This window comes from Diceros bicornis, chromosome 13 (genome assembly GCF_020826845.1).
Source record: "Diceros bicornis minor isolate mBicDic1 chromosome 13, mDicBic1.mat.cur, whole genome shotgun sequence".
Classification (NCBI taxonomy): domain Eukaryota; kingdom Metazoa; phylum Chordata; class Mammalia; order Perissodactyla; family Rhinocerotidae; genus Diceros; species Diceros bicornis.
In genome coordinates, this window is record NC_080752.1 from 49,421,143 (window position 1) to 49,443,218 (window position 22,076).

Genomic DNA, 22,076 nt, shown 5'->3' on the forward strand with positions numbered 1-22,076 from the left:
CAACAAACAAAATAAACAAAAAAATAAAATCTAAATAAGTAGATACTATTTATCAATGAAGAAACTGAGGCTTAGAAAAGTCAAACATCTAGCTCAAGGTCATATAGCCAATAAGTGACAGAGCCATGATCCAAAACCAAGCTCTTATCTTTTCTTGTCTATGTTAGTGACTAGTGACAAACCACTGTATTCCTAGATTTACACTGCCACAGGAATAGGCTAAACATGCCAAATTCTTCAAACATACTAAGGTAGAGAAAGAAGTTTATGTGACTTGGTCGCTATTTCTCCCTCTCTCTGCATCTACACATTATTGTAAAGAAACAACAATCCCCAACAAAAGCTCACAAGGATTTTTTAGAAATAACCACACTATTTTTGTGGCCATTTAGCGTTTTTACTTTCTAAAGAATTAAATAAATTTCATATACTATTATAAGAGTGATATTATTTTATTCTATACTTCAATAACTTTCAAGATAACGAATAATTTTGAATGGTTGCTGTCGACAATTACAGGATATATGAGTAGTCCTACAATTCCCACAAATGGTTTGTTATTTCTTCCCACAGTAAAATTTAACCTGAAAGAGACAGGAAAACTGGTTTAGGCAGTACTTTTTTTTTTTGCTGAGGAAGATTCACCCTGAGCTAACATCAGCTGCCAACCTCCCTCTTTTTTTATGTCAGCCACTGCCACAGCATGGCCACTGACAGACGAGTGGTCTAGGTCTGCACCCAGGAACCAAACCTGGGCCGCCAAAGTGGAGCATGCCAAACTTAACCACTAGGCCACCATGGCTGGCCCAGGCAGTACTTTAACACCAAGTCACTTATTTAACGTTATGAAACTTTAGACTTTGCAAACTTATCAATTAGCTAAAAAGCTATTTTCACAGAAATGTGCTAAAGAGATTTAAAGGAGCAATAGCATGTCTGGACTAAACTATACATGCACTAAAAAAAGTAAAGTAAAATGGGACATAATTAAGAATTTTATACTTTGAGCAGTTTGTGCAGGTTTTCTTGGGAGGAGGTGGTGGGCAGGCAGATGAAGAATATCCAGTGATACACCGCGTGGAGCAGAAGAGCTGAGTAGATCCTGTCTTATGATATGCAGTTTGCCCCTTATAAAGCATTTTTTTACAGCCAGAACAGAAAACCTGAATAGCTACAGCTGGAACTGAAGGAAGCAACATATTTGGGCCAGACGACGGAAGAGAAAACTGAAAGCCTGGGGTCAACTGTTGGGCTATAAAAAAATTAAGAGAAAAACCGTTTTAGTATCAACACAAACACACATACATTCTCTGTTTTTTAAGACAAATTCTCTCAGTCTTGAAATCCAATGTTCACAAGGCAATAAGCACTCCAAAACAGGGGGTTTCAAACGTTTTTAACCATGACCCATAGTAAGAACTACATTTCACATTATAAACCACATTTCACATTATAATAGATACATACGTTTGTGTGTGTGTGTGTACGTCCATATATAAAATTTAATAACTGAAACAGCAGTTTCATGAAATAGGTTTCCTTACTACATGCATCACACTCTGACATAATCTTATTTCTACTCCACTTTTTAAAACGCTGGTCAAGACCAGCCACCCAGTTTGAAAAGCAGTGCTTTATCTAGAGGAAGAAAAAGACTTACATGACGAGGTGCTTTCTCTCAATTCTACTAGTCAGAATGTAACAAATATTCATTGTAATTAACTGAACCAGTTCTATTTCTTACCAAGAGGACTGTCATTGACTGAAAACACAGCACTAATTTTCAGTTCACTTTCTTGAGTTTTTGGCTTTGGGTCATGTCCATACTCCTTAAAGAAAAAAAAGAAAGAGAGAAATGAATACAGCATTAGTATCTAAATAAACCAGAAATTCAGGCAAAAAATAATTGTCGTATTCATCTCTTCTACTTTCTAATCGTAATCACCCTCACAAATACCTCAAAAGTCTAAATTTACAAGTTAGTAGACTAGATTTAACCTTTACAAAAAGGATTTTTCAAAACTGGAAAAGCTTTTATAATGGTTATATCTACTTTTCAAATGTAATCTTCATACACTGGAGTAATACACAGCTATTTCAATGCTCAGTACTACCCTTTTCTTAGGCTGTGTTTATAAGAGAGCAAGAAATGAAATTAAATCTGAATAATTTCGAGTTTGGATCAAATTAGTAATTTTAGCCAATGGATTTACAAGCTATCATATCTGTTAATGGCAGAAAAGACACGAGTTTTAATGCAATCTGCTCATTACACATAAAATCATCACAGCCTAAATCAGATTTATCCTTAACATATTCCTTAAAATGCTTTAAAATAAAATGTTATCATGAAATAAAATTTTAAAAATACATACGCATATCTTGAAAAAGACTGTCCTTTATTCTGAGATGACAACCATCCTACATTTTTTTTCCTTTGGTGTTAAAATAGCCTTACATATTTCAATAAAAAGTTTAAAAAAATAATCTTACTTTTCTGAAGCAATGGGGATAATAAACGGTAGTTCTATTTTTAATCCCCCTATACTCAGCAAAATAAATGACTGACATGTCAGTTCCCAAAGTTACTTTTAAAGTTTTTTTGTACTATTAAATGCCAAAGACTAGGAACCACTGCATTAAATTACCAGTTCCCATGACGTGCATTATGGCACCAAACGAGCTGCTGCCTATAAGGCAGGAACTATTATACCTTCTTTATAGATGAGGACATGAAGCTTACAGATGTTCAGCAATCTGTCCAAGGTCACAGAGATCCTAAGTGCACAGATGGGAATCAAACTGAAGTCTTTCTATTCCAAAACCCGTGCCAGCTCCCTCATAGAAGTACAAATATAATACAACAAAATTACTATAATGAATTCAAACCCTGGCCCCAACTGGAATTAAGATCCCCTGTTGTAGTCTCTCCCATCTCCTTTCCCTCATAGCACCTGTCATAATACATCATTTCATATTTATTTGGGTGATAATTTGCTGAATGTCTAATACCTCACCTCCTCCCACACACACACACTAGACTGAAAGGACCATGTCCACTATGGACAGAGACCGTTATCTGTTTTTTCCACCTCTGTACATTCAATGCCCAGCACAGTCAACATAACACAACAGAGAAGACTATGGGTCCCGAAAGAAGACAGAAACAGAGGAGATCTTGGCTCAAACAAGTTATTTAATCGTGCTTAGTTTCAATTTCCTTATCTATATTATAAAGATATTATCTAACCAATAGGGCTGTTATGGGGGGTAAATGATTTAATACAAATAAAGTATATAGCATGATGCCTTACACAGTTAGCCAAAAGTTACACACAAAAATGCTACCTCTTATTATTATTTTCATAATTATGGCATTTAATAAACATTTGTTGAATTAATGAATCCAAGTCCACTTTCAATCCAAAGTGGATGTTCTTAAACATTATACTTAAATATTTTTTTTTTTTTTTTTTTTGGTGAGGAAGATCAGCCCTGAGCTAACATCCATGCTAATCCTCCTCTTTTTGCTGAGGAAGACCGGCTCTGAGCTAACATCTATTGCCAATCCTCCTCCTTGTTTTTTTTTTGCCCCAAAGCCCCAGTAGATAGTTGTATGCCATAGTTGCACATCCTTCCAGTTTCTGTATGTGGGACACGGCCTCAGCATGGCCAGAGAAGCGGTGCATCGGTGCGCGCCTGGGATCTGAACCCGGGCCGCCAGCAGCGGAGCTCAAGCACTCAACCTGCCAAGCCACAGGGCCGGCCCCAATATTTATTGGCACTTGCAAAAAGAGGAGGAAGTTAAAAGTACCCATATACACTTCCTTCAGCTTACCAAAAAGAACACTTAAGATTCAATAAAAAACTACTTTGCCTTACCATGAACTCAATCTCTAGTATTTCTCTAACATGCCTGTTACATTTCCCTGGTCAGTTCCTTTTACTTCACAAAGTAACTGTCCCAAACTTCATCACTGGTAAGTCCCGACCCCACATATTTCCTGCTCAGTGATGTTTCATTTCACCAAGAAAAAAGAAGTAACTAAGTAAGAACTCCCTCAACATCCTGATTTCCCCTCCACCAGGCCTACAAATTGGTCAGCAAACTGTCCTCCTATCTTACAGGAAAAGGCAACCTTCTTAGCCACGGCTAACATAGTGCTTGCATTCAGGATCCCTTCTTTCAGCATTCCACACACTGTGTATCTTCAGCCTCTCTCTACCTCCACATTTGTTTCTTCCCCTCAGCTTAATAAGGAACCTATCCCCTAGGGAACTATTCCCTCTCTTTTCTCTCCTTTTACACCCAGAGAAAAAGTACAGTCACGTGCTGCCTAACAACATTTTGCTCAACGACGGACCACATACGCGACGGTGGTCCCATAAGATTAGTATCATATAGCCTAGATGTGCAGTAAGCTATACCATACAGGTTTGTGTAAGTATACTCTACGATGTTCGCACAATGACGAAATCGCCTAACTACGTATTTCTCAGAACATATCCCGTCGTTAAGCAACACATGACTGTACTCCATTCTTTCTCTACTTCCTCACTTTGATTCCTTGCTGAACCCAATGCTATCAGGCTACTGCTTCAACTGAAACTGTTTTACGATAACCAATCATCTCGCCATTGCCTAATCCAATAAACACTTTTAGGTTTTACCTTACGTGGCTTCTCAGACACATCGGATATTGTCAATGATTCCATTCACTGTTTTCTGGTTCTGTTACTTCAATTCGTTACTATGTCTTAGTATCCTCCATTGATCTTCATATATTCACCCCTAAAGTCAATGGTTCCCAAATTCAGTGGCATCAGAAGCCCCTAGAGGTCTTGTTAAAGACAGATTGTTGGGCTTCAGTCCCAGAGTTTCTGATTCAGTAGGTCTGCAGCAGGGCCCAAAAACACACATTTCTAACAAGTTTCCAGGTAATGCTGAGGCTCTGGTTGGGGGATAGTATGAAGCCACTTTGAAGCTCTAAATTAATCCAGTTCCCAGCTTTCTATCCTGAGCTCTACTCTCCTCTCTCTACTCTTGCTCCCTGAACAATCTCATCCACATTCGTAACTTCAACTATCACCTATATAGGGTTACCAGATTTAGCAAATAAAAATATAAAACACCCAGTTAAATTTCAATTTCAGATTTAAACAACAAATAATTTTTAATATAAATACATCCCAAATATTGCATGCAACATAATTATATTAAAAAATAATCATTTTTTATTTGATAGTCAAATTTAACCCAGCAGTCTATATTTTATCTGACAACACCACACCTACAGGTAGATTAACTTTCTAATCTCTAAATACCCCATCCATAAGTTCAAATGCCTCCCAGCGCAAATCACTACTTGAATGTCCCATTAGCCCCTTAAACACAACAGATCTCAAACTACACTTACTACTTCCCCCCAAATCCTGATCCTAGCCCCTGACTAAATAATATCATCAAAAACTCAACTTTCTGAGGAAGGAAATTTACGTATTCCTGGACTCCTCCTTGACCCTCATACCCTTAGAGATATGCTATCTCTAAGTCTGATCAATTCTACCTAAATATCTTAAATCTATTCTCTTCTCTCACTTTGTTGTTGAAATACTCAACCACTGAACATACCACTTTCTCTCACCTCTCCATGACTCAGCACATGCTGTTTACTCTGCCTGAAAGTCCTAATTGTTCTAACTCCAGTGCTATCTGCCCTGTGAAGCCTTCCTCTCCTCTCCAGACAGACTTAATGGCTCCTTCCCCTATACTCCCAATGTACCTTACACAATTTTTATTACAGTAATTACATAATACTGAGATTTTGTATCTGCACAGAGGTGGCACAAAAAAACAAGAATACAAGTCTGAAGCCAGTCAAAACTAAATTCCTATTCTAGTTCTGATGCTTCGAGTTTGATAAATTACTTAACCTCTCCTTGCCTCAGTTCTCTCCTTTGTAAAACGGGGTAAAGACACTTCCCTCATATGGTTGTAGAGTTTAAATGAGAATGCATAAGACATGCTTAACATAGCTCCTGGTGAGATGCAGTCACTCAACAAATAATTACCTCTCTCATTCCCATACCTTTCCTCCCCCTTACACTACCAATTCCCTCCAGAGCAGAGGCCTTATCCGTCTTTGTAGCTCTTCTGAAAACAAAATAACTAACACAACTGAGCCTGCAGTATCCTAGTTAAGGGTTTGGGCTCTAGAAACAGACTGCTTGGGTTCAAATCCTAGCTCAACCATTTACTAGTTGTGTGACCTTTAACAAGTTACTGTGTCTCGGCTTCCTCATGTGTAAAGTGGGAATAGTAACAGTACTTAACTCTTAGGGTTGTGAGCATCAAATGGATTAATATATGCAAACCACTCACAATAATGTTCAACAAGTGCTATGGCTTATAATAAGATTATAGTAAGCAGGAATAAAAACTCACTGAATAGGGGCTTTGGGGAAAAATAAATAAATAAAATTATAAAAAAAAAAAAACTCACTGAATGAATGAATCAGAGCTCAACTCTAATATTCAGAACAGATTCTTAGTACATAAGAAAACATTAAACATTAAACATTTTTGATTTCTTGTCTCCTATTTTTCAATATTCAAATGCAACATGGAAAATAGCACATACTATTTGCTCAACTGGCTTTTCTATCATAGCCCACATTCTCAATCTGAAAAAGTATAGCCTATTCACCTTGAATAGCATTAATATAAACCAAAGAGAACTGAGTATGTCCCTATCCACTTAAATTTACAATGTAAGCTGTTAGTGGGATTTTCATTATCTCAATTTTTATGTTCAGAAAGCACACTCAATTAACTCATAGCATAATATTTGTTAAATTTATAAACTACTGGCAAGATATAACAAAAGAAATATTGGATCTGGAATTTTAAAAAACTGGTTTTGTATGTAAAAAACTGCTCTGCCATGGGACCTTGGTGAAGTCACTTATTCCTTCGGGCTCCGCTTTCTTATGTGTAAACAGAGGCTCTTTTATTTCAATAAGACCAGCTTCTGTATGAAAACAAAATTCATTGACCTGAAGATGCCATAACAGAAGTGAAAGCTATACAATAAGAGAACAGCTCATTCTATCCCTGAGTGACAGATAGTTAAACTATATCTTAAAAGAGGAGAAAATTTTTGCCATGCTACCTAGTTTAGGATATCGCAGGCAGAAGAAATGGCATGGGCAAAGGCAAGGAAACAAAACTCAAGAGAACATACCTCTGAGTGATATGCACATCGCATGTAGGAGCATAGCTCAGAAAAGGTGGAAAGAGGAGTGATGATACTGAAGAAGGAAACAGAGGCCTAAACGTGGACAGTTTGGATGTCTCACTAAAAAGTCTGTTTTGGTTTTTTTGTTTGTTTTCTTGTTTGTTTTTGTGAGGAAGATCAGCCCTGAGCTAACATCCGTTGCCAGTCCTCCTCTTTTTGCTGAGGAAGACTGGCCCTGGGCTAACATCCGTGCCCATCTTCCTCTACTTTACATGGGACCACAGCATGGCTTGATAAGCGGCGCGTCAGTCCGCACCCGGGATCCAAACCTGCAAACCCCGGGCCACCAAAGCGGAGCACGCGAACTTAACCACTATGCCACGGGGCTGGTCCCAAAAGTTTGTTTTATCATACATGAAGAGACAGGGTCTTTAAAGGGAGTCATGTCATCAGATCTATAAGGAGTACAACGGCATAACTATACAGTGTTTTGACGGGACTGTGACTAAACGAAAGAAGATGAGTAGGAAATTGTTATAAAAGTCCAAATGAGAAATAATGAAATAGAGAGGAAAAGGAAGAGACAGGGTCAAAAAGTACTTAAAAGGTAGAATCCACAATACTTGGCAAACAAACGGTTACTTTTGGCAAAGGAAGAGAAAGAATTTACCATCCGGAGGGAAAATAAGTGCATGGATGCCACCATCCCCCACCCCACATCCTGCAGACACTACCTCAGAACGCTTCTCAGCACAGCACTCCAGGAAGGCCTGGAGTCGATGGGTGAGACAAAACTAATTGGATCCCTGTGTTGGAATGATACTGCCTTTGAGATAGTATGACAAATAAAATATTACCATTATTATTTGTTATTTTGTTGTTTATATTATTATTCATATATATATTTTTGTGTGTATGTGTGAAGAAGATCAGCCCTGTGCTAACATCTGCCAATCCTCTTCTTTTTTTGCTGAGGAAGACTGGCCATGGGCTAACATCTGTGCCCATCTTCCTCCACTTTATATGGGACGCCGTCACAGCATGGCTTGCCAAAGGGTGCGTCAGTGCACACCCAGGATCCGAACCGGCAAACCCTGGGCCGCCGCAGCGGAGCGCGCGCACTTAACTGCTTGCGCCACCAAGCCGGCCCCTATTATTTATATTTTTAATATTATGCTTTGCTTATGCAATAAATCCAATAACTACAAAGTATAAAGCAAAAGAACTGTCCAAGAAGAAGAAAATCGTTTTTTTCCAAAACAACTAACTAATCGCTCCACATTGATCTCCACAGATTTCTAATCTGGGTCCCTAAAGGGCAGCCAGGTGATCTTTCCAAACAAGTTTATCTTACTCTCCCACTTAAAACCACACAAGGGCTTGGGCCGGTCTGTGGCTTAGCGGTTGGGTGCGCGCGCTCCACTGCTGGCGGCCCGGGTTCGGATCCCGAGCGCGCACCGACACACCGCTTCTCCGGCCATGCTGAGGCTGCGTCCCACATACAGCAACTAGAAGGATGTGCAGCTATGACATACAACTATCTACTGGGGCTTTGGGGAAAAGAATAAATGAATAAATAAAATTTAAAAAAAAAAACCACACAAGGGCTTCCCATTGCTGTCAAGATAAAGACCAAAATTCGTAACAAGGTCCACAAGGTCCTGCGTAATCTGGCCTCATACTAGCTACAGAGCCTCATCCTAGAAGCAGGATGGCGTAGACTCTGAAGTCTGACTACCCAGATTTGAATATAGTCTTCACCACTTATGAGCTGTGATCTGTGGTAAACTGTTTGACCTCTTTGTACTTTGGTTTCTTCATCCGTAAAACGAGGATAACAATATGGTTGTGAGAATGGTGCCTGGCACAGTCTAAGCACATATAACTATTAATAAGTTAATATTTATAATGCCACATGTATTATGATATACATTTCCTACTGATATATTAATACCATCTATTAGTACTGTTGTTATGATCATCGTTATCATCAGCATCACCGTTTTCATACCTTTCCTGTTCCAGGCCAACTGGCCTTGCAGTTCTTCAAAAGAACCATGCATCTTTTCAACTCAGGGCTTTCCTATATGCAGGTCCCTGTCTGGAACACTCTCTGTGCCTTCGCCTAGTCAGTTCATTCTTCATCATGTAGCTTACAAATCCTTCCCTCAGAGCCTTCCCTAGCCAGTCTCTGCCCCCAATCAAAACAAGCTCAGATTCCCCATTCTAGGCTTTTCTTTCAGAGCACTTGTCGTAGTTTATAATTATATATATTATCTGATCTTGTCTAAGGTCTCTCTCCCCCACTAACCTATAAGCTCTTTGAGGGAAGGGACTATACTGACTTTGCTCACTCCTGGATCCCCTAGCACAGAGTAGATCACAAATACAGAATAAAAGGAAACTACTGTCAGATACAAAAGAATTTTTTTAAAAAAACGTGCCAAGTATGGAAAAATGCTAATACATATTACTTTCTTTTTACAAAAGAAACATCGTATAGTTACTAAGATCCTTTTACATTCAAGGAGTAGAAAAACTGATTTACTCATCTAAGAAAATTCCTTTGGGTTTTTTTAACTCACAAGCCAGAAACTGCCTAACTAAAAATGTGAATTCACCTGATAGAAAAGAAGGAACAAAAAAAATAATTTAAATAAAATGAAATGCTTACTTGAGCATTGTCAGGTTCTTCTTTAATTTTGTCCAGAAGCCCCTGCTGTGGTGCCATTGCTTTGTCACATTCACCATCCCAAGGTTCTTTCATTCTAATTTTTTATGTAAAGGAATTCCCCAGTCTAAAATTAATAAATTTCTTCTTGGTAACGGATAGGTGGACTCCTAAAACACAACATGAAAGATTGGTACTCAGGTTTATTCTTTTTTTTTCTTCTTCATGTTTATCTATATTAAAAGCTTTGTATTGAGCATCTGAAAAACAGCTCTTCTGAGGCCACGGCTTTCTCCTTTCTTCCTGCCTTCTGCTCCTTTAGCTGCTACCTTCGCATAAGAAAAGTCTTTCTGCAATAGCTCCCACTTCCCTATTATCTTTAAAGACTGGTACTCTGGTCTTTTGTATGTTGCAAGTTACAGAGGCAATTAGACCAGAAGACCAAGACGTGGGAGGAAGTTAGCAAGCTCTAAGAGGAAAAAGACTCAGAAATACTGTTTCTGATTCCACGAGACTTAGTACTTGGAGGCCCGCTTCAGCTTTTATTTCTCTAAGTGGGGAACACGAAGCTCCCCACCCCCAACTCTCACTCAGCCTTTACTGGAGGCCTCCATAAGGGCCCCACTTCTTGACCTAACGATAGATCAGAGCTCCAGTGGCCATCACAAGTGACAAACAGGTACGCCCTTACTTAAAAGGGACCACCTGCACCTTTCAGGGTCTCCATGGGGGCCATGCCCAGGAATAAGCCCCGCTGAGCTCTGCTTCACAGTCGCCTTCCCGTAAACAAGAAACTCCCTATTAGCCATTCCGCAAACTTCCCTTCTCCTAAGAGTAAACGTACTAAACAGGACGTAGTAAACCTGCAGCAAAAAGGAAGCTCCCCAAAGTCGTCTTTATCCAAACAGTCAAGCCAGGCATGGAAATAAGCAAGTGGTTTAAAAGCCTGTGTGGAAGAAGAGACGAGAACTTCTGACCACTTGCACAGTTGTAACCCATGGGCGCTCACCCCTCCAAGTATCGTACTCGCTCCGAAATTCTCGTCCCCACCAATAATCCCCACGCCCGTCACCGAGTGCAAACGCGGCAACGTTGTATGGGATTTGCAACCCGCAAATGCCTGTCAGCGCGTCCCTGCGGCGGTATCCGCACCGCATCAGCAGCTCAGCCCGCCCGGCGCCGCCCCCGCCCGGCTCCCGCCTCGTCACGTGGCGCGGCCGCCGCCCCGCCCCGCGCAGCCCAGCACAGCCCCGCCGCTGCCAGCTGCCGCACTCACCTTCTGGTCGCCTCCCTGCTCCCAGGAGCACCGCGCGGGGAAGCGGGAACGAGACCCAAGGCTCCCGGGCCGGGAGCAGAATTACTTTTTCTTACTGGAATTCCGCCTGATCCATCGCAACGCAACACCCGGCCCACTGCGCGTGCGCAGCCCTGGTCTCCGCCCTCCTTTCCCATCATGCTCCGGATCTGAGCGGAGTGGATCTTCCCAGCATGCCTCTCTCCTTAGTTGTGGTTGATTTATTTTTTTTCTTGATTGAGCTCTGATTGGTTTGTAACATCATGTAAATTTCAGGTGTACATTATTATATTTCACTTCTGTATAGACTACATCGTGTTTACCACCAAAAGTTTACTTTCCATCCATCACCTTACAAATGTCCCCCTTTACCCCTTTCGCCCTGCCCCCACTCCCTTTCCCTCTGGTAACCACATGGTTGATTTCTTAAAGAGACGGAGACCCAATTGTGAAAAGGTAGAGCAAGGGGTTTGGGGGAGAATGTTAGGGGCGTTAGATGAAGCTGTAAATGCTCTGCACCATTCATTAATGCCCATTTCTACAAAGGTGACCTGCTAAAAGAGTATAATAATAAATAATAGCTGACATTTATTAAGCCAAGTGCTTGCTGAGCACTTGATATAAATCATTCCACCTAATCTTCACCACAACCCCAAGCAGTACAAATTTTTATCTTAGAGATATAAATGAAAAGATTAATTAATTTGTCGAAAGTCAAGATTTGGTATTTTTTTCATTCAACGTTGTCTTCGAGATACATCCATGATTTGTGATGCTGTTCATTCATTTTGACTGTTGTATAGTATTCCATTTTATGAATATGCTACAATTTAACCATCTACCATCTACTATTGATGGGCTTATTGATTGCATTATTTCCCATTTTTGGCTATTAGGAATAATGCTGCTGTGAACATTCTTGTCTTTTGTGGCACATATGCACATATTCTAGATTCATACATAGCAATGAAATTGCTTGTCATATATTTGTTAACAGGATAATGTCAAACAATTTTAGAAAGTAGTGGTTTCAGTTTGCCCTCCCACCAGCCATGTATGAGTGTTCCAGTTGCCCCACATCCTTGCCAATAACTACTACTGTACATCTTTTAAATTTTAACCATTCTGGGGAAGTAAAATGGTATTTCATTGTGTTTTTAATTTGGATTTCCCAGATTACTAATGAGGTTGAGCCCATTTTCATGTTTTTGGATATCTGGATATCCTCTTTTATGAAGTACCTGTTCAAGCCTCTTACCCATTTTTGTATTGGGTTGTCTGCCATTTTCTTATGGATTTATATTCTGGATATGAGTCTTTTGTTGAATATATGTATTGAAAATATATTTTCCCACTCAGTGGCCAGCCTTTCCACTTTATTATTGATGTCTTTTGATGACCATAGAAGACCTTTATGCTTAGTGTTTCATATGTCTTGTTACGAAATATTTTCCTACCAAAGGTCCTTATTAATTTCTGGAACTGTTATTACTTTGTCTTTCTCATTTAGATCTAAAATCCACCTGAAGGTGGGTTTTGTGTAGGGTGTGAGGCAAGTCAGGTTTAATTTTTTCCATGTGAATGTTAAACTGATTAAGTGCTATTTTTTAAAAGTCTGTGCTTTCCCCCACTGCTCTGTATTGGCAGCTTTGCATATAAAAGTTGTCTATAAATCTGTGGGTTTGTTTCAGGACTATCTAATCTATTCCTTTTCTCTCTCTTTGTGGAAATATCACATTGTGTTAATTTCTGTAACAGCTTTATTAAAAATCTTGGTATCCTCCTTCCCAATATGTTCTTCAAGACTGTCTTGGCTTTTCTTCATCCTTTGCATATTCCTATAAATTTTAGAATTACCTTGCCAAATGTGATAAAATTTTCCTTATAAATTTTAGAATCAGCTAGGATTTTGTTTAGTATTGCACTAAAGCTATAGACTTGTTTTGGAGAACTGGGATTTGTTGTTCATTGTGTTGAATTGTGTCTCCCAAAAAGATATCTTGAAGTGCTAACCCTCTGAATGTGACCTTATTTGGAAATACGAGCGTTGCTCGTATGTAATTAGTTAAGATGAGGTCATATTGGAGTACGGTTGGCCCTTAATACAACATGACTGATGTCATATTGTAAGAAGAGGAGACATAGAGACAGACACATAGGAGGAGAACACCAGGTCACAATTGAGGCAGAGTTTGAAGTGTTGCAGCTAAAAGCCAAGGAAAACCAAGGAATGGTGATAAACACCAGAAGCTAAAAGAAGCAAGGAAGGATTCTCCCATACAGGTTTCAGAGAGAGCATGGTTCTCCTGATACCTTGATTTTGGACCTCCAGAACTGTGAGACAAATTTCTGTTTGTAGGACTTTATTACAGCAGGCCTAGAAAACTAAGATAGCATTTTATAGGGTTGAGTCTTCCAATCCGTGAAAATGGTACATATCTTGATTTATTTAAGTGTCTGTAATTTCTATTAATAATGTTTTATAGTTTTTAAGTGTAGAGATCTCACACCTTTTTTAGATTTATTCTAGATCTTTGATATTTTATTATATTTTAAATGGTAAAATTTCATTTTCTAATTGTTTATTTCCGGTAGTATAAATATAGAATTACAATTAACTTTTGTATGTTGGTCTTGAAGCCAGCACCATTGCTAAATTCATTTATTAATTCTAATAGTTTATCCATATTTTTTTAATTTTCCAACTATATCTAAAATAATGACAAATTTATCTCTTCCTTTCCAAGCATATAACTTTTATTTCATTTTCTTGCCTTATTGCACTGGGTAAAACTTCTAGGAATGTGTTAAACGGAAATGGTGATGTTGGGAACTGTATCTTCTTTATGCTATGTTGCTTTCAACATAAAATCATTAAATATTATATTTGCTTTAAAATTTTTGCAGTTACCTGTGGGGGATTAAATATGGTAAATTCTTTGCAACTCCTCCCATCAAGAGAGGAAGTCTATTTCTCTACCCCTTGTTTCAGGATTGGCCTTGTGAATCGTGTTGACTGATACAATGTGGCAGGAGTGATATCATGTGAATTCCCAAGCATAGGCCCCAATTGTCTTTGCAGCTTCTGCTTTCACTTTCTTGCAATATTCCACCACCATGTCAAGGTTAGATGAGTTTAACTATTGAATGATGAAAAATCACATGCAGAGAGTGGCCCCATGGCCAGCACCAAGGCCCCATACATAACAATGGAACCATCTTAGATCCTCCAGGTTGCTAGATGACTGCAGCCTCAGGAGTGAGCCCAGGCAGGATCAGCAGAATTGCCCAGCTAAGCCCAAATTGTAGAATCACGAATAAATAAATGGTTCTTGTTTTAAGCCAGTAAGTTTTGGGGTACTTTGTTATTTAGGAATAGGTAACTGTTACAGAATTGATATCTAGAAGGAGAGTGCTGCCATAACTAAAACCTAAAACGTGACATTGGCTTTGAGACCAGGCAGCAGGCAGAGTCTGGAAAGACAGCAAGGAGACTGTTAGTGGATGCCAGAAGAGCAATGAAGAAATTGTTATTGGAGGCTGGAGAAAGACTAACCAGTGCTATGCAGTCGCAAAATGTTTGGCAGCACTGACACCTGTGATAACTTGGAAGACAGAAAACGTGCTTAATGAACTTGTGGATCTGGCTTTGGAAATTTCCAGGCAGAATACTATAAGTGACTATTGATTTATTTTAACCACCTATGATAAGGTATTGCAAAAGAGAAATAAGCTAAAGGAGGAACTGCTTTGTTTTTCAAGCAGAAATTAGGCAAAATATAAAGGGTCCAGGACAGTCCCTCCAGCTAGCAAAATATCATCAAAATAAGAAATGACCTCAGAAAAAAGATTAAACCTAGGACATTGCAGGCAAAATGTGGCCTCGAGGTCAAGATCAACTCAAGAGTGCAGCTGTACGACTTCATAAGGAGTTAAGCAGTGCCTCATAGACCCTCTCCTCTAGACAACAGTGCTTCTAAGAAACATAAGGGTATTGCCCCATAGCAATCCAATACCCCCAAGTAGAGAGAGTTCTGTCTCAGAAAGAAGTATGGATGTGGGTTTGGGGGGCAGGCAGTGAATCCCAGTAAGATTCACAAAACACCCACAAAGTTTTGTTTTTGTTTTTTTGGGTGAGGAAGATCAGCCCTGAGCTAACACTCAATGCCAATCCTCCTCTTTTTTTGCTGAGGAAGACTGGCCCTGGGCTAACGTCCGTGCCCATCTTCCTCCACTTTATACGGGACGCCGCCACAGCATGGCCTGACAAGCAGTGTGTCGGTGCACGCCCGGGGTCCCAACCTGCAAACCCTGGGCCACCAAAGCAGAGCTCGAGCACTTAACTGCTGCACTGCCGGGCTGGCACACCACAAAGTTTTTAAGGGAAGTATTTTGGCAAAACTAAAAGCTTAGACTATAAGGAGAAATGACAGTTTGAAATGAAAAAGATCTTGGGCCCCCAGCTCTCTATGGGCAGAGACAAGCTGAAAAAGCTGCTCAGGGTCAAAGCGACCATTTCTTACGGGGAAAAAAAGGCTTCTCAGGGAGCAAAGCCACAGCCCAGAGGGCAGAAGCAAAAGCCTCTGAAGAAAGGATTATGAAACCATTCCTAGAGAACAAAACGAGGAATAGCCCCTGTCCTTAGAGTAGAAGAATCTGACAACAGATGCCCAGGTAATGAGTTACTGCGGATCAATGACTGTCACGTGCTTTCTGTTCTTCCTCTTGTTGAACAGCAGTGTCCACTGGTGTCGTTATGTCTCTGTATCATCAGGTGTATTGGGTGGGGAGGGGGGGTAAGGGGAGCTGATAACTTGTCTTTTTGGTTCACAGGTCTCTGGATTGAAAACATTGCACCTGAGCAGCTGCATCCAGTGAACTATACCCGAGGGGTTTCTTCTTCATAGGCCTGGTTTAGATGGGAGATCCTGGCTTGATCTAATGCCATGATGGTTGAGGAGGTAAGTCTATTTTGCTTGAGAAGGGATATGAACTGTCATTCCCAGAAGGCGAACTGTGAAAGATTGTTTCCAAAGAAACAATCCAATGGCCACCAACACTTTCTCCCATCTCTGTATGTGCATGATGCTTCTCCCATCAAGTGGTAGAGTCAATTTCCCTTCCACTTGAATCTGAGCTGGCCTGTGACTTGCTTTGACCCATAAATTACAGGGCAATGACACTGTGACAGTTATAAGCTTTAAGAGAACTGGCAACTTCTGTCTTTGCTCTCTTGGAGCCACCATGTAAATAATCCAGCCACCCTGCTAGAGAGACCATATGAAGAGAGAGAAGTCCCTGAGCTCCTGCCAAGGTCCCAGGGATGTGAGTGAAGCCATCTTGGACTTTCCAGCCAAATTCCTAGCTGAATGCATCCACAGAAGTAACCCCAGTCAACACCATGTGGGGCAGAAGAGCCCCTCAGCGTAGCCCAATCAATCACAGAATCATGAGAAATAACAAATCTTTGTTTTAAGCCACTATGTTTTGGGGTGGTTTGCTACATAATGATAGATAACTGACACACTAAAATAGTTTACATCTTTTAGTTTGGTGTTATTAGGAATTCCCTTTCAGTATGCACGTTCTGTTTCAAGAATCCTTACTTGATACTTCTATTTCAAATTCCAAGTTGCAATGTTATGATCTATTTAGAGTACAGATTTATTGTTTATCATTCTTTCTTTCCCTGTCCTTTCCCCCATCTTCAAAACTAGTTAGAGTACTCTTTAATTATTTTCCCGAGATAAAGTTATGGATGATATATTTTTTGAATCCCTGTGTATTAATTAAAGATTAAATTTTTATAGCAAAGAAACCCCAAAACACAATAGTTCAAATAAACTGAAGTTTATCTTTCTCTCACGTCGCAGTTCAGGGCATGCGTTCCAGGTCATTAGCAGTTGTGCTTCCACGCAATCATCTATGGACACAGGATTCTCCCATCTTGTTTCTCCATCATTGAAACTGGGGCCCAGGTACATCTTCCTGAGAGTGTGGAGGAGGCTGGGCTCAGAAATGGCACGTAACACTCTGAGCACATTCTATTGGAGACAATTTTGTTTGGGGCGGGAGGTGGGGGAAGAATAGTGTCATGGTCCAGGCTGCAATTATAATCCCACAGAAAAGGGGAAGACTGAGTTTTACTGGAAGGTTAGCAATCTCCACCACACCTTGTACAGTACTGCCAGAAATGTCATCAATTGTGCGGACAAATGATGTCTTGGCTATGTATAACATTCTTGCATTTTAATTTCTCTTATAGTGTAAGTCCAAAGCTACTCTAATCTTTTTCCTTCATAAGTAAATGTTCTTTTTCTTGCTTGGAATTGTGTGAGAATCACCCACAGACACTCTGGTCATGGCCTGAGGCCAGGACCAGGACCGGTTCAGGGCTTAATTCAGAAACTTCTGGTTCCCAGAGATGATAAAGATATTCTCAGTCCCTCCCTCTGCCTCAGAGGGTTGGCCCAGGTCCTCAGTCTGCACACACCAGCCTTGCAGCCTCTCTGACGCTGCCTCCTGTTGCCTGGATCCTCACCCTCACCTCCAGCTCTGCCCCAACTTGCTCTACAGGCCTCAGAAGTGAGGTCTCTTTCATTTCTCTCCTTTGACTTGAGGCCTCCAAGCACTCTCCTGCTTCTCTGCCTTCGGTATCTCCTTCTCTCGTCCCAGGAGGGGGCAGGCCATTTTCGCTGTAGGTCCCAGAAACCCTTTGTGGCATTAAGTTGTCCTTATCTGACTCAGAAACCACCAGATTGTTTGTTATCTGACCTCTAGGAACAGAATCTTTTTTTGTACCTGCTGGCCAGAAAGGGTCACACGGGGCACCCTCTGGGACTTCCTCTTCTCCTTGGATTCTCTGGACCTTTTCGTGCCCTCTATGTTGAGCATATCCTACAAGTGGCTCTCAAAGAAAGAGTTTCTTCTTTAAAAAAAAAAATTGTAGGGGCCGGCCCGGTGGCACAAGCGATTAAGTGCGCGCTCCGCTGCGGCGGACCGGGGTTCTGCAGTTCGGATCCCGGGCGTGCACCAATGCACTGCTTGTCAAGCCATGCTGTGGCGGCGTCCCATATAAAGTGGAGGAAGATAGCCATGGATGTTATCCCAGGGCCAGTCTTCCTCAGCAAAAAGAGGAGGATTGGCAGATGTTAGCTCAGGGCCGATCTTCCTCACAAAAAAAATAAATAAATAAAAATAAAATATTTCTCTAAAAAAAATTGTAATAGCTTTATTGAGATATAATTCACATATCATACAATTTACCCACTTAAAGCGTACAATTCAATGGATTTTGTGTATTCACAGTTGTGCAACCATTACCACAATCAATATTAGAATGTTTTCATCACCCCAAAAAGAAACCCTGTATCTATTAGCCATCATTCCCCATTTCTCCCCAACTCTCAGGCAACTACCAATCTACTTTCTATTTCTATAGATTTGCGTATTCAGAACATTTTGTATAGATGGAAGCATACAATATGTGGCCCTTTGTGACTGGTTTCTTTCACTTAGCTTAATGTTTTCAAGATTCATCCATGTTATAGCATGTATCAGTACTTCATTTCTTTTTATTGCCAAATAATATGGATGGATTACCATATTTTACTTATCCATTGTATGGATATACCACATTTTATTTATCCGTTCATCAGTGGATGGACTTTTGGGTGGTGTTCATTTTTTGGCTGTTATAAATAATGTTGCTCTGAACCATCATGTATAAGTTCTTGTGTGGACATATGTTTTTATTTCTCTTGGGTATATACCTAAGACTGGCATTGCTAGGTTATATGGTAACTCTATATTTAACCATTTGAGACTGTTTTCCAAAGTGGCTGCACTATTTTTACATTCCCTCCAGCAGTGTATGAAAATCTCATTTTCTTCTCATCCTCATCAACGTTTATTATTATCTCTCTTTCTGATGATAGCTGTCTTAGTGGGTGTGGAGTGGTATCTCATGGTGGTTTTGGTTTGCATTTCCTTGATGACTAATGATGTTGAGCATCTTTTTTTTTTTTTTTTTTTTTTTTTTTTGTGAGAATGATCAGTCCTGAGCTAACATCCATGCCGATCCTCCTCTTTTTGCTGAGGAAGACCGGCTCTGAGCTAACATCTATTGCCAATCCTCCTCCTTTTTTTTCCCCTTTTTCTCCCCAAAGCCCCAGTAGATAGTTGTATGTTGTAGTTGCACATCCTTCTAGTTGCTGTACGTGGGACGCCGCCTCAGCATGGCCGGACAAGTGGTTTGTCGGTGCGCGCCCGGGATCCAAACCCAGACTGCCAGCAGCGGAGCGCGCGCACTTAACCGCTAAGCCACGGGGCCGGCCCCTTGGGTGTCTTTTCCTGTGTTTTTTGGCCATTTGTTTATCTTCTTTGGAGAAATGTCTATTCAGATCATTTGCCCATTAATTACGTTGTCTTTTTATTGTTGATTATTTATTTTTATTATTTAATTTATTATAATTTTATTATATAAAATTTCTTTATATAGTCTAGATACAAGTTTCCCTGTCAGATATATGATTTGCAAAAATGTTTTCCCATTCTGTGGGCTGCCTTTTTACTTTCTTGATGGAGTCTTTAATTTTGCTGATGTCCAATTTATCTATTTTTTTCTTTTGTTGCTTGTGCTTTTAGTGTCATATCTAAGAAACCATTGCCTAATCCCATGTCACAGAGATTTACACATATGTTTTCTTCCAGAAGTTTTATAGTGTTAGCTATTACATATAGGTCTTTGATCCATTTTGAGTTAATTTTGTATCTAGTGTGAGGTAAGGGGTCCAACTTCCTTCTTTTGTATATAGATACCAGTTGTCCCATGTTGAAAAGACTATTCTTTCCCCCATAGAATTGTCTTGGCATCCTTGTCGAAACAAATTGACTATAAATGTGAAGGTTTATTTCTGGGATCACAATTCTATTCCATTGATCTACAAGTCAATCTTTACACCAGTACCACATCTTGTTGCTTACTATAGATTTGTAGTAAGTTTTGAAATCAGTATGAGTCCTCCAACTTCATTCTTCTTCTTCAAGATGGTTTTGGCTATTCTGGGTCACTTGCATTTCCATATGAATTTTAGGATCAGCGTGTCCATTTCTGCAACGAATCTTGCTGGGGTTTTGATAGGGATGTGTTTCTTCTTAATTCAGACTTCCTCATTTTTGGGAGAGAAGGCTCAGCTGCCATAGTCTATCTTTTTGTTCTACATTCCTAGTTGTTTCCTCAACTTTCTTTTCTGTTGAATTTCCAATGTCAGCTCCTATGTTTTTTAATTTCCAAGAGCCGTTTCTTATTCTTTTATTGCTCAATTTTTCTTGCACAAGCCTCAGACCATGTAATCACCAAAGTGCTTTCCAATTCTGAAGTCCAAAATTGTAGGAGGACACAAGGCTGGTCGCAGAGAGGCACAGCACTCTGAAAGCTACCTGTCTGTCTTGTCATGAGCAAGGTTGCCTGAAGGTCACTCAGGATAATGTCACAGCCTCATCAACCGTCAACTCCTCTATCCCTTCCTTGTACATGCACATCCATATTCACAGTAATTTAAATCACATACAATTTACATAATTCCTAGCAGGCATAAGTCTGTCAGCACTGGATGCCAGGGGAATACCTTGGACTCTATGGTCACATCGGCCCAGCTCAACACTGGTCATAGACTCTCAGACCACAGAAGGCTCTGGGGCACTAAGGAGGAAGAAAGGAAGGAAGCAAATGAGTTCCTACTGTACCAGGCACCATCCCGGCTGCCGAGTGCTTCACACCAATTAATTCATACATACTACAACTCTCAACTTCAGCATGGGCCCTAAGGAAGGATACAAACTAAACTATTAACAACACTTATCTGTGATGGGTACAATATTAGGGGACTTTGTTTCAATGTTTTACACATTAGCAGAAATAAAACATTGGGCCTGCCTCGTGGTGTAGCAGTTAAGTGCGCGCGCTCCGCTTCGGCAACCCAGGGTTCGCAGGTTCGGATCCCAGGCGTGCACCAATGCACTGCTTGTCAAGCCATGCTGTGGCGGCATCCCACATAAAGTAGAGGAAGATGGGCACAGATGTTAGCCCAGGGCCGGTCTTCCTCAGCAAAAACGAGGAGGGTTGGCATCGGATGTTAGCTCAGGGCTAATCTTCCCCACAAAAAAAAAGAAAAGAAAAGAAATAAAATATTATCAGAAATAAAATATTTCTAGCAGCCAAAATGACAAATGCCCAGTATATCTGTAACCTGCATGGATTAAACAAGAACGTCTCTAAGGGCTTTTCTAGCTTTAATTGTTTATGACTCAGATACAGCCCTAAAATATATATATATATATAAGATGTATATAGCTTATTTCCAATTTTTTATGCAAAGAGTTAGTCATTAGCATTATAGTACTGATTTCTGTCCACCCTCTCATTCTTTCTCAGTTGAAGTAGTAACTTCTCTAAATGGAGAGTTTGGAAAGAGAAACTGATTGTGTGCAGTCTAGCCTCTTCCTGTTTTCTTTCTACACGGAAGCAAGTTGTCAACAGTGAACACTGGTTTTCCTTGGCTCTTCTCTGCCTGAAATCTCACAGAGGCACGCCTGCCATGTGGGAGAGGCTATATCCTCCAACCTAGCCTTTTCCAGTAATGAAGGTGATATATATCTTTATTTGCCATTTCCTGAGTCTTATTTCTCAATTGGTTTAGAAATTAGTGGGGAAGAGGAGTGCTAATTATTGGAGCTCTTTTGAACCCCCAGTAGTATAGTGGAACCACTGAATCAGGAGATACAAGGTCAGGTTTGTAATCCTAGATCTGCCACTTCTGAGTTGTGCCCTAGGGCCAATCACTTACCACGTAAGGCCTCAATTTCTTATCTG

At 40.3% G+C, this 22,076-nt stretch overlaps 1 protein-coding gene across 7 annotated transcripts in view; it reads right to left on the bottom strand.

The window, feature by feature from the left end:
• The window catches only part of ZMYM6 (zinc finger MYM-type containing 6), a 42,410-nt gene extending 31,099 nt beyond the window's left edge, over positions 1 to 11,311 (bottom strand). For 2 of the 7 annotated variants that reach the window (XM_058553620.1, XM_058553627.1), the window contains exons 1-4: positions 11,186 to 11,311; positions 9,913 to 10,079; positions 1,745 to 1,829; positions 1,003 to 1,252 (exon numbers count right to left, since the gene is read on the bottom strand). In XM_058553620.1, coding sequence (XP_058409603.1) covers positions 1,003 to 1,252; positions 1,745 to 1,829; positions 9,913 to 10,005 — 428 coding nt within the window. In that variant the 5' untranslated portion in view covers positions 10,006 to 10,079; positions 11,186 to 11,311. Of the gene's footprint in view, positions 1 to 1,002; positions 1,253 to 1,744; positions 1,830 to 2,713; positions 2,779 to 9,912; positions 10,080 to 10,753; positions 10,856 to 10,918; positions 11,066 to 11,185 lie in introns of those variants that run through there. The other 5 variants (XM_058553623.1, XM_058553622.1, XM_058553621.1 and 2 more) reach the window with 5 other exon arrangements.
• Positions 11,312 to 22,076: the final 10,765 nt, after the last annotated feature.